At 41.4% G+C, this 13747-nt stretch overlaps 1 protein-coding gene across 1 annotated transcript in view; it reads right to left on the reverse strand.

The window, feature by feature from the left end:
* KIF5C (kinesin family member 5C) overlaps nt 1-13747 on the reverse strand; it is an 85276-nt gene that overhangs the window by 23251 nt on the left and 48278 nt on the right. Inside the window, exons 11-15 of the mRNA XM_054210196.1 lie at nt 11944-12092; nt 8636-8811; nt 6337-6405; nt 2479-2685; nt 1331-1477 (exon numbers count right to left, since the gene is read on the reverse strand). Coding sequence (XP_054066171.1) covers nt 1331-1477; nt 2479-2685; nt 6337-6405; nt 8636-8811; nt 11944-12092 — 748 coding nt within the window. The remainder of the gene's footprint in view (nt 1-1330; nt 1478-2478; nt 2686-6336; nt 6406-8635; nt 8812-11943; nt 12093-13747) is intronic.

Below are 13747 nucleotides of genomic sequence, written 5' to 3' on the forward strand. Positions count from 1 at the left end.
CTGCACAACCACATCAGACAACAGGGCCGGTGTCCACTGCAGTAAGAGCAGGCTGGAGTATCTGCTGATCTAAGGGGGTATTAGCAGAACATCAACAGCTCTCAGTCTCCAGCTGCACAGACTCACTTTTCCCTTTGACCTCTGCAAAAGTTCGGGAAAGATCATTGCTCAAAAACTGAGAAGTGAACAAAAAGTAAGAAAATGGAGTGCACTGCAAGTAAGATATGTACATCTTGAGAATTAATTTCTTAACCAATTGCTCTTTTCTACATGGTGCTAATGTCATCTTATCTGTCCATTTAAAGCCACCAGAAGATTTTCCAGGCCGTGAAAAGTTTCCAGAGATGTGCCATTTAGCAATGACTATACAAATATCTTGTCTGAGGCTTAGCATTTTGTTCATCTACAACATGAGGAGCATGACAAAGTGAGTAGTTACCTCCTTCACCGTGCCTGTAAACCCAAGGGACAGGCAGAAGACAAGTTTCAAAGCAAAGGTGGCCAAAATTTGCACCACCTCCAGGCATGTCCAGATACCAAGGTTTCTGCTGCTTCAATGACCTTCACTCCCATTCTTACCTCAGAGAAAAATGATCCTCTGCAATTTTTCCTCTATAAAGGTCATTAGTCAATACACAAAAGTTAAGCTGCTCCTACCATCATGTAAATATTTATGTGGTATCTAGCACGAATTTACCAGTGCTGGAAATCAGTATATTTAAAGCATCTTGTGTTCAGAAACACACATGAAAGAGCGGGCTCTTAGATGAAGCCAGCCACTGTTGGCAGGCAATAAACACCAGAATGCAGAAAACACAATTTCCATGCAGATCTCATTCAGGTGCCCTGGACAGCTGTCAGTACAGACCTCTGGCTTTGAGAACCGATCACCTTCAGCCACACGACAGTTTAAGGACAAACTCCAAACAAAAAGGTGACCACCCAGAAGCCAAATCTCCCCTAAAAAGGTTCTTCAGATTCTGGGAATACTGGATCATGCCAGCTAACGAAGGAGTAGAGCTACATATGTATTGTTTTGGGGGGAACTCAGACACTGCCCGCCCCTTAATAAATGCATCAGCACACAGATGGGCCGCGTTAGTCTGGCCTCAAACACTGAGCTGGGAACAGAAGTGGTATTTGTGTGCACAGACACTGACCATCTCTGGCCCCGACAAAGATCTCTTCAGTATTTCGCTCTGTGCTGAGGCCGGGATTTAAACAGCAGCGTCCTGGGAGGAGGAACTGCTGCATCACACATATTCCACATCAAGTATTTTTATTTTGCGGGAGGTGGGGGTGGGGCAAGCAATAAAGATAACTGACTTACTGTTTTAACATCGTTAGTACCAATGATTCCTCCAATCTCTCCCAGGTCCTTAAGCAGCAAGTTCAAGATTTCTGTAGCTCTCTTCTTCTGATGGTTACTGAGCTCCTGCAACTGGCCCAGCTCCCTCTGGGTCGCTGTCAGGGCACTCTGAAAAGGTTTAAAAGGAAAAGTTATCCCCCCGCTGCAGACTGGGCATCGGCTCTTCTGCGACATCTAAGGTACACGGTATTGTCTTGTATTTTCCTGAAGGTGCCTCCTGGCTCAGTGTACTGCCACCTACAATTCCACCTTGCCATAATCCACTTTCACAACGCACTTGCTAACAAGGCTACTTTAGATCTATTAAATGTAGTAAATCCCGTAAGAATCTTATTTGCATAATACATGGCAAAGCAGGTTAACCACAGAGAAACAGGTATAGAAGGATATAAAACTCAATTTTTTTTCAAACGGATTTCATAGTAATCTGTTTCACTGAAGTTGATAACGAAGTCTTCCATGAAAATAGACCTGTTAACAACAGCTTCCTCTCTTTGTATAATGAATTAAGGAACGAGGATGTATTAAGCTAGCAACCCAATCCTGATTTTTCTCAATCTCAAAAATCAGATTGTTTCCTTAAGATCAGTACCCATCAGCTGAAAAAGATTAATTTTTTCTGGATTCCTTCCTTGAGATCTCCTGACTCTGTACAAAATTCCTGCTTCACAGCACAGAGTCCAGAAAAACATAAAAGCTGCAATTTGCATGAAGCAGATTTTCACATTTTTTTTTGGCATAATACAGTTTTTAAATAACCAAACCACAGAATGGCCACTTCTCACATTCAGTTCAGTTGCTGCTCTGCTGTGCAAAACACAGAGGTCGCAGGAGAGCCACAACCTGCCACCAGCTTCCACAGAGCAGTTTCGGAGTTATCTTCATTTTATCATTTAATTAAGATAGAAGAGGGAGGGTAGCGTCGGCAAATATGGATCTTTTAACAGCTTCCCTGCTACTCCGTTTTTTAAACTAAATAGAACATACTTGGCAGCAGGATCTGAAAGATTCTTGAAATGGCAGAGGCTGGCAGTTATCTGGGAACCCCTATGGAAATCTTTAGGGGAGATGCAGAATTAGGGACCCAGAACACAGAAGTGTGCTCTTACACTTTTCTGTGCCAGCTCGTCAGCCAGCTGCTCGTTGGCCCTTGTTTTGTCCTCCACTTCTTGGGATTTCTGGTCATAATTGACAGCTAATTCTTCCAGGGCTTGAAGGACCTCTTTCACTTCATCTTTCGCTGCTTCGTTCTCAATCTGGAGACGGGTCAGTTCCTCCTGAATCTTCTCATAATCTCTCCTAGTGGAGGCCAAAAGCTGGAAAGCAGATATCACAGAAACGTTAAGTCACCCAAGAACTCATTCAAAAGACAACATTGAAAAGGGAAAAAACAGACAAAGAGAGAAAGAAAGCGCAAGTGCAAGAAAAAGACAGCAGGAGAGAAGAAATTCTGCTATTCTACCCAAAACACCATCAGTTTCAGCAAAATGTATTTGAAGGGAGCAAAAAAGGCTCTGAACTTCAATGAAAAGAAAAGTCTTAATCAAATCCTGTTATGACACAAGACTGAGGCAGAGAAACTTATTTTAAACAGTATCATAGCTCCAAAGAAATTTTCTGCCCTCAATCCAATGCTGCAGCAAGGACCAAAAAATACCACAAAGTAAAATGTCTAAACACAGACTCACAGCTTTGAACCGAACCAAGTAAAAGGGCTGTCTGAGGCAGTCTCAAAGATCTTGTGGCATTAGAGAAACACTTTGATAAGCAAACCTGTGATGATTACCCTTACGTATCATCTGAAGCATGATGCTGAAGACAGATTAGCTGCTCACATTTGCTGAGGCAAAATATTAACTCAAGAAGAAAATACAGACTTCACACATACTAGTGAATATTTCCAATTTGTAAAACTTATTAAAGTTACCCTTCGCCTGCTACTAAGAGAGACGCTGAAGTTTCAGTGAGAGTGCTGATCGCAAGAGGTCAGCTGCATGGTCTTCTCCCTTGCCCTTGCACCACTCCACCTTCATGCAGATGTTAAAGTCTCAAAAATTCAGCTATTGGATTCTTAGCACAAAACCAGTCTCAACAGCAGCCATATGCTGCAGAATGATGTGAAAATAAATGAAAAGGTGCCACCTAACATTTATTACTAATATTGTACTTTCGAGAATAATAACAAAATCAGGACTTAGCATTGCATAAAGATATAAAATATAGAACAATAACGTATAAAACTAGCGCATGAGATGCGGGAAGGCATTCATGCTCATGCTAACAGCAAAGTTTGGACATTCATTCACAGAATGCACTTATTTCCAAGCCTTCCTATGTATGGATTAGTGTAATATTACTGTACTGCAGCTCTCTTGAACAGCAGAACAACACCTGCACTCCCGAAGTGTGCTGGGTGGACTTCTCCTGACCTGTCCCACCACTGTCCACTGGCCCCCGGGCCATGAAGAAGTTGAGCGCAAGTCCCCAAGCTAAACAGAAACGTCTCTCTCAAACGGACCACCTAAAAGGAGAATGTCAGAGAAGAACATTGCTTTTTTTGGCTCAGAGTGCTAATGGAAAATAGGAAACCAACCAGGCAGCTTCAGACACTGGCACGTGCCCAAAGTGGTGAAGAGAGGATTCAGATGTAAGGGAAATTTATCTCACTGGTAATGCTGCAGCCTCAGAAGTGCACTCACGTTACAGAAAAACCCACTGAATTGCCAAAGCCAGATGGCATGTAAATATTTAAACAACAAAATAGCTTAAAATAATCTTTCTACTAAACACAGATGGAACTATTATTTACATTTACTTAAGAAATTTTTCTGTGTGAATATTACTGTGACTTCAAGTAAAGGGAAGTGTTATATATCACCTAGAGCATAAACACAGCTCCACAGAAGATTCTTGCTGGTATAATGTGGAAAAATATACCAAGATGTTAAAAAGCTATTAATAACGCATTATACCGATCAGTTATAAACAAAGGGAAGGAGACAATGGCTGCAGCGTTTCAGGGATCTGCTCACAGCACGCGAGATGCAAGGGCCGAAGATTCAGAATCCCCCCCAAAACACACCCCCTAAGAAACAGCCAGTGGTGAAAAGGTACCAAAAGATACCAGTATCAGCACAGTGCCATCTGCAGCAGGCCTTAGATTTATAATTAACCTGCTAGCTTAATCAAGCAGAAAAAAAGTGCTCTGGTTAATTGGGGGGAAGCAGAGTGAGGCAGCTGCTCTGCAGCACATCTATCACGGAGCTAATTACAGGCTCCAAGACAGGACAGGTAGATCGCTCCCACACTGAAGCTTACGTGGGCAAGACAAAACCTTGAAAAAATTAATTCAAATCCCTTAAAGAAGAAAACAAAAATATTGCATTAGCTTCCAAAGAGGTGGACAAGCTTATCGGATGAACAGCTAAAAACCTTCTGAACTAGTGGTGCAACATCAGCTGCAGAGACTTCAGTAAGTCAGCAAAGCTAGGCTAGAGCATGTGCGAAAAAGGGGAAAAAGTGATCTCTAAGGCAAGGATTAGAGACCACTGAAAAACTGATTCATCTTCCAGATGTAATATTGAGTTTGGAACACAGCGGGTGGGGAATAAGCCAGGGTACAGCATGCTCCCAAATCTGTAATACAAAGAAAGGAACATTGCTCAAAAAATAAGACATAAGAAAAACCGTGAGGGAAAATAAGCTTTAGATGAGAACACTGATGTAAAAAAGATGGGAGAAGTGAGATGGTGTAAGTAACACACATCCAAAAATAATGTTGCCTAGAATGCATAAAATTCTCTCATGTTTGTATAGCCATGGACATGGGCAGCACGTAATACAGAGTCATCAAAAGAAAGTTGCAGCAAGGGAATGAAGAGCTTAATCATGGAGTAAAATAAAGCTGGTAATTCCTGCAGTGAGGATAAAGTCCCCCAAGGTGGCAGGTAAGTCACAAATGACGAGTAACAGACATTTTCATAGGTTGTTCTCTCCCTGCTAGGAGCCAAACCTTGGCGACCCTTTCTGAGGACCTGGTTAAGGCATGGACAGAATCATTTTTCAATTACAAGAGAGGTTTCACACCCCAAAAAAGCAGCCAGAATAATGCTGTACTCCAACTGAAGGGGCTCGGGCAGCTGGGAGAATCCAAGGGAATCACGGCAAAGAGACACCAACATTTTGGAACAGTAATGACGAGTGAACCTCCACACCACGGTAATACCCGTTTCCCACAGTCTGAAAACCAGCATAAAGCCATCTTCCAAGAAATATCACAGCAACATTTGGGCAACTTGGTAATTTAGTGTTATTGCCAGATTTTACATCTTCAAAACCTCTCGTAAACAAATGACAGAAAAGGAAATGACTTGACTCTAAGTTTAGTGGTCATAGTCCCCATCTTAAAAGCCACATTCATTTTACAGACAAAAAGAATGGAATAAAATGTTTAAAGTGAGCAATCCAAGATTTTAAAGCAAATCTGTGGAAGCAGCGATAATCAATTTTTCAGACTCACAGATTTCTCACAGGACTATCTAATTGCCAAAATAATGAACATCAGGACTATAATGAACATTACCAGAACTAATCTTTATACTGTCAATCCGGAAATCTGTTAACCACCTACGGTCCATAGTGTCTGGACACCTGAAAGGATACAGACATATTGCAAAACACTTTTGAAGTAAAAAAATACTGGCCATGCTCCTATCTTGGTACTTCCAGCATCGCTTCCCAGCAGGACGGTTTGCTATTATACGGAGTTATCAAGGCTTAATGCTCTTCTGAGGATATTAAGAAATTTGAAGTTTAAACCTAGCTGTCACACAGGTTTCTCTTACTGATTGAATTTTATCCAGTTAATATGAACATATTTAGTCAACAACTGTGACAGAATTGCTAAACAAGGGGCTCACAAGCAAAATGCATAAGGGGTTTCTGTTTGTTGTCTTTTGTTTTTTTACCTCCTCTTGATCCAGCATTTGTTGCTTTAGTTTTTCAGCCAACTGGCTCTGCTGGTTGATTTCATCATCCTGCAATGAAATAGAGTTGGACATTTTTAGTTTCTTTTCACAGTTCTTGTTTGGTCACTTTTATTTCCCCTTTCTAATAAAGAAGCAAGAATAATGCCGAAGCAAACCTTGTGCAGGTTTGAGTGGTATGAGAGGAGAGAAAAATGCACATACACGGAGCTACATAGTAAAAGCAATGTATGCATGCAGCTGTCGCTGGTATATACCTAAGCAGAGGCGTCCCTGATGGTAAACAAGATACTGATACAGTCAGAGTTGCACCTTATCACTTGCAGTAGACTTTGCCAACATACGTGATGTTTTATAGATATAAAAATACATACACACCCCTTCTCTTTCTTACTCTGTCCCTAAATTTCAGCTGAAGAGAGATCGTAAATTTATAATTTATAATAATAATATAATTATTATAAATAATAAATAAATTTATTAACCAACTACAATTTACAGCTAGCTCTGAACTGCTTTAATGACAGAGGAAGCTCGAACCACAACACAGAACTTGGACCCTCAACTGCAGAATTTGTATTTTCCTACTCCGTCACAGCCCTTGCAGAAAATAATGCCAGGTAATGCACAGCCAGGCATCCACTTTTACTGGCATTTCTGACCTCTTCTCCCTGGTGACAAGTGATAGGACGAGAGGAAACAGGTTCAAGTTACGTCAGGGGAGATTTAGATTGGATATTAGGAAACATTTTTTCACTGAAAGGGTTACTAAACATTGGAATAGGCTGCCCAGGGAGGTGGTGGATTCACCATTCCTGGAGGTGTTTAAAAAAAGGGTAGATGTGGCACTTAGGGACATGGTTTAGAAGTGGCTTTTGTCAGGGTAGGTTAAAGGTTGGACTCGATGATCTTAAAGGTCCCTTCCAACCTCAGCAATTCTATGATTCTATGATTCAACTTCCTTGTTGAGACGGCATCCTCATGGGCAGGAGCTGATCTTAAATACAGAGAAGAAATGACGATGGATTCCACTGTTCAGGTCCTTCCCCCAGACCGCCACAGGCGCACTGAGCACAGGACCTGACCAAGTGCATCTCTTCTTGTGATGGACATCCTTCTCTAAAGGAACTTAGCAAAGATAAAAGGTTGCTTTTTACCCAATCAGAGTCAACTGATATTTTGTATTGCACTGACAAGCACGCTAATAGATTGATTTCCAATAAAAAATACAGATACCAAGTAGAATACATCGAATCCTTTCCCAGATATAATGTAAGAATGGTCTACACTGTAACAAGTTTTACATGGCAACATTTTGGTTTTGTTTTGGGGATCAAATACCTTCTCATTTCCGATAGTACTGCAGTAATGCACCAAATTATGCTTCCCATGTTTTCTAGGGTGAAACGCAATCCTGCTGCCAGTTCCCTCCAGAATAATTCAATGGGCTTTGCTACAACTGATGAGGGAAAGTGAAAGAATGACTGACTTTTTTTCTTTTTCTAATCAATACGTAAAAGCTAGAGACTGCTACCGGGGCTCTATGCTCCATCACAGAAAAGCTGTAATTTCTTAAAGACCTTAACTGTTATTTTGAATGCCATCAACACACAACAACTTTTGCTAGATAAAGTTTAAGCTGTTCTCATCCTTAATGGTCAATGGGTTCAGTATGCCTTTTTTTCCCCACTACTTATCTTCACGCAAGCCAAAGCTATTAACGGCAAGCGCTCAGTAAATGTATGGCTGATAGCTTTAAGTGCCAATGATGTATTTCAAGCTGTGCAAATAAATAAATAAGCCACCTGCACTCCAGGCAGCGCTCACAGCTAGAACAACATGAACAAAGGAGCCCCAGGGGATGGTTATGTATTTTCCTTAAAATTTTAATACACAATAAATATATAAAAAATATTAAGATATAGTCTCCCTTTTTTTCTTTCTCCTGTGACTCCAAGACGACATTACATTTTGCTGACGGATTTTACAAAAATCACTGAAGAAAAGGAGTGCTGAAAAGCCTGTACTGAGCCCTTAAAATTAAAGGCAAGCTTGGCTCCAATTCATGGAGAACACTCCCAAACACTATCTGCAGAGGGAACAGAGGCCAAGAACTGACAGGAAAGGACATGATCTGGTTTTATGCAGTGACCATGTTTTGAGCTTTGGGACATTTTCCAGTTCATGGTGCTCCAGAAATACAGAGAGACACCCACCCATTTTGGCTTAGTTTTCCATTTTGCAGTTTTCCAGCGAATGGAGTCAACCCAAAGGTTCCCACCTTATCATCCAGCTGTCTGTAGAGACTGGCAATCTCCTCATCATATTTCTGCTTCTCCTCTGTCGAGATGCTGGCAACAACCGGCGTGATGTTGTCAATAATCGGGGTGTTATCACAAGGCTCCAGGTTCTTCTGGTCCTTTGCACTGATCTGTTCATCTTCAGGCACAGCTTCTCCTGCAGGCACGCAATCTACGGTCATTACAATCCAAGAGAGAGGGTTGCCCAAACCCATGGAGACTCTAGGATGGTCCTTCACAGCTGCTGAGAGGGACTCAGCAAAGCAAAGAAGGCCTGTATCCAGCTGTGCAAGGCAGGCAACTGCCATGCAGACAAATGGCGGGCCAAAGGAGGTGTGGAAAGATGGCCATCCTCATTAGGAAGATGACCTCCATGGTTAGAAACACAAATATGCAAAATGCAGCAACAGTTTGAATGGCTGCCATTAAAAGCATTGAGCTCCCTGCTCCTCTTTCACTCAAGACCTCTATAGATGGGATTAGCTCCATGGATTAACAGAAGTGTAAATAAGGAGGAAAAAAATCCGACTTTCAGCCTAAAGCCTACTGGCAATTAAATGTCTCTTCCTCTCCAGATTGCCAACTGCCTTATCAACTCTGCCTTCCCCATAATGAACTGCTAGAACATCAGGACAACAGGCAAGACAGCTGCATTTAAAACGATGTTCACCTTCTGCCTTGTCACATCTAAAATTAAAGCGCATACACCAATTTTCAGATGTTGCCTATGCATAGCAGACAGGATGTTCTCCCTACACATTTTCTTTCAAAATCATTTTCTCCGAGGAATATTTTCTTCGGTAACGTCGGTGCATTGCAATTACAAGGCTGCTGCAGTTCAGTGAAGAGGGACAGGCAAAGCGCTCATGCCAGAAATTGAATCTACGCTCATTAGAGTCTGGTGAGAGACTCTGCGAGTCACTGAACGCTGCACGCCTGGCTCGAGGTGCGGGAAGGTTACCTCCAACCCTTCTGCATGAACAGGGTTTTTCCTTCTCTATGAAAAGCTGCAATATTTTAATGCCATAAAGCTTTACTAGCCATTCCTCTTGCCAAAACAGCATAGGCAGTATTTGTCTTACTGGTGGGGAAACAAGTAAACAAGAGAAATATATGAAAAAGAAAAAAGGCAGGCTAATTCAGGCCCCAAAGCAAAACAAAACAGGGCATGAAAGAGCATGACCAACTAACGGAGACGATAATTTTTTCAAGCTTAAAGCATGAAAAAGAGTAATCTGAAATCAAGCACCATAACATCTATAAAAGTACTTTACTCAAAATACTTCTCCCTGTTGCTAGTGGCTTGATGATATTTTATATTACTAATGAGAAAAATGTAAATTGATTTTTCATTGTTGCATTTCACCGGAGCAGACTAGGAAAGGTGGGCTCGGTCAGACCGTCGGACCTCGCACCCACGGCAACGCTCCTCAGGCTGCAGAGAATCCATCAGGAGCCTCACAAAATGAATCGTTAGCTTTTCATTCACTGGATTAAAACAACCTACCTGTAAAACACAGACCAAATTGTGCACTTGGATACAAGGCTGCTGAAATCCTGCTCCAGTGAGAACTGGGCACACCCATTTTCTGCTATAATTTTATTTTGTATATTATTTTCTAAGTTTACAGAATAAGCTATACCAATGGAATATTTATGCATCTATCTGGCATTTCATATTCAAGATGCAATTTCTGTGACGCATTCATTTGTAAAGAGCCTCTTTTGACAGAATATCCTTCCAAAGGATGCTATTGCAGAAGGTCAGACAAGAAATCAATAGTATTTTGAATGCATTGAATGAATTGCTGGGTAACGCCAATGAGATGGAGGGGATGAGGAGGTGTGTATATTTAGACAAAACAATAGAGACAGCATGTTATAAGGCTTGTTTACATGGCTTATAGAAAGGATCTATACAGGGTTTTCTAAAAAAAATGTTTCTAGAATGGGAAGGAAATTAAAGTCGTCACATTTAGCAAACACCAAATGAAACACGCAGAACATGGGCAGGTTATAAATCCCCAGCACTCCTCAACGCCACCAGCAGAGCGACCGTCTCCATAGCAATTGCGCTATGCTGATAAGGGAAATATTCCCTGTGCTGAAGTCTCCAGAGAAAGACAGGGAGCGCAATCATTAGGTAACGATCTCATCTGAAAGGCAAGTAAACAGCACAGGGAGCTGAAAGAGGAAACAATTTTTCGCACCCATAAAGATCAGGTATTATCTTTTAAGTAGTGATTTCACCCAGGATGTTCAAAACCAGACTTGACTGTGCAAAACAAATTGTGATTAATCATTAAATCACAGATCTGTTCTCGGTTTAGATACTTCACGTTTGCAAGAGTTACGTATTATTGAACTGCGAGACACATCAACACTTAGGACCTGGATGACAAGCAATTTAGAAAATAAAAATGACTTCAAAGAAGCAGCATTTTACTGTTGGGGGTTTGTTGGGATTTCAGGGTGCAAGGGGGTGCAGGGTTGGGTTTTTTGGGGTTCAAGAGTTGTTTGTTTGTTGCTTCTTATAGGTTTGGAGGGTTTTTGTTTGGGCTTTTTTTTAATACATGGAATAAAAATGAAAAGCAAGGATGGTTTGCTAAAATTATTTGTCCACGTTCCAGATTAAATAAAAATTCTTTAATTTGTATGGATGCATAAAAATATTCTTCCTCCTCTACCATCCTACGCTTGACCTTACAGTGTACCCTGAACAGCAATTCCCTATGTTTCTAAACAGCAAATTGGCTCAACATAAATTTTACTTAGAAGCCACAGAAGGAGACAAGTGGTGATTCTTCTAATCCGATGACACTCCTAATCATTGTACTAAAGGACTAATTATTCTAATGTTAAACTCAATTATAAAAAAAAAACAAACCACAAACCCAAGATTTAGTTACTTAAAGAACAATGAAACTGATTCTCATGCCTGAGGAGCAGAGTTCTTTAAAAAAAAAAAAAAGAACCTAAACATAAGGACATTTTACTTTTTCTTTAGTAATGTGACTAGCATTATTAAAAATTACTGATGCCTTCCTGTACTCGCAACATCTGATATCACACTAGTTTTGGCATTTAAAATGGTACCTTCTATAAATGGCTGCTGCTGGTTTCCCTCGTTTTTGCTTCTTCACCTTTCAGTTATTATTATGAAGCGTGAGCTGCCACTCTGAATGGTGAGCTTAGAAACAGTGTGACTCTTGTGATTTAAGGCAAGATTTAAACATACATAATTTAAAAATATAGACACACGTACCCATGCCCATTTTCTGGTACGTACCATTTCTCCACCTGTTCAGTTCCAGCTCTAGATGCTGGATAACATTCTTTAGACTCTTGTTTTTGTCTTTCTCCTTCTCGTACTTTTTCTTCCACTCCTCCGCAGTCAGCTCCAGATTCACAGAGACCGTGTTCTTAATCGTCTTAGCTCTGCGCAACAAAACCAGCTGTCAGTTGCTCTGCAACTTTTATCTCCATACAACAGTAGGGATTCAGAATTTTTTCCATAACACAATGAGAAACTACTAAACATTTGCAATTTATTTTCTAAAGTGCAATGGTACAATTCCATTTCTCTCAAACCTTCAGTACCATTGCTACCTTGAAGCCTCAATGGAAACTTTTCTGTATCAAAATCCAGCAGCCAGTGACCAGTTAGACATGGATCTGCCTCTTCTCCAAAAAGAGAAGCTCTGGAAACTGTTCTTGAATTAAGGACAAAACCAAGTCCTGTCGTTATTGCTCTGCTAGGTAAGCTGTCACCTCGCAGCTTCTCCTGGACCCACTGTAGAGTACCCCACACCAGTGTCTGACCACGGGCTCGCCCCATCTCTTAACAACCATCCCTTAAACTCCACCAACAAAACTCAGCCATACGCCAAGCATCACAGCATGAAGGATATCACAGTGAAGCAGAGATATAGAATCACAGAATGGTTTGGGTTGGAAGGGACCTTAAACGTCATCCAGTCCAACCCTCCTGCCCTGGGCAGGGACACCTCCCACCAGCCCAGGTTGCTCCAAGCCCCGTCCAACCTGGCCTTGAACCCCTCCAGGGATGGGGCAGCCACAGCTTCTCTGGGCACCCTGGGCCAGGGGCTCACCGCCCTCACAGCAAACAATTTCTGCCTCACATCTCATCTCAATCTCCCCTCTGTCAGTTTAAAACTTATGGAAACTTATCCTTCTTGAAAGCCAAATAGCACTTTGAAACACATTTTTGGGGGTGGAAGGAGGGGAAGGAGGGGAACCGCTGGTCACCACCAGGTAACTGGGTCACTGCTGGGCTGGGGAAGGCTCTCAGGGGGAAGGGAGCCTGAACTCATTCTGGTGCCACTGCAGGCGGGTTCACGAGTTACTGCCTCTCTGGCAAAAATCACAAAATTTAAACCCTTCTAACAACAACCACCACCACTTTACTATTGTCAAAGTGCTTAGCTCCAACTGAACCTAAACAATTGCACCAGAAAATGCAAAGCAAGCAGAAAAATTGCACAGCACCTACTCCAGCAAATCCACATTTAAAAAGAAAAACCAAACAAATCAGTATGAATTAAGAAAGCTTCGGATCTTTGCCCTTCACTGCTCAGACACTGAGTCCCTCCAAATGACTCCAGTGTTACTGGATAAAACAGAAGCTAAATAAAGGAATAACAGACAAACCTCCTACTGGTATGTAAAGCGTAGTATGAAACCATGTATGAAATATCAATGCAAGAAACTACGCCTAGAAATGGGCTAGAAATACACGGGCTAACTCTACTTTGGGGAGGGCACATGATCTTAATTATTTTCTTCACAGCTCCACTTACTGATTCTAAAGCATCCTTTCAATGTGGCCAATCACTAAAAATCCCAAAACTTTGTTTTGTCAGCAAGAAAACACTCCCCTATCTGTGCCTTATACTCCAAACTGCGCTCCAGTGATTTGCACTATGTGGCAAGCAAGAGTTTTATTACCTTAGAAACATTTTTAAATAACACTGTACTTTTAAAATATGCAGACACCTAATAGTTAGCTTCTACATATTGTCTCTGCCAAAAGCATGGCTCAAGTTTCCACTCATTTAACTGCACTAGGGGAA

This window comes from Rissa tridactyla, chromosome 7 (assembly GCF_028500815.1).
Source record: "Rissa tridactyla isolate bRisTri1 chromosome 7, bRisTri1.patW.cur.20221130, whole genome shotgun sequence".
In the NCBI taxonomy this organism is placed as follows: Eukaryota; Metazoa; Chordata; class Aves; order Charadriiformes; family Laridae; genus Rissa; species Rissa tridactyla.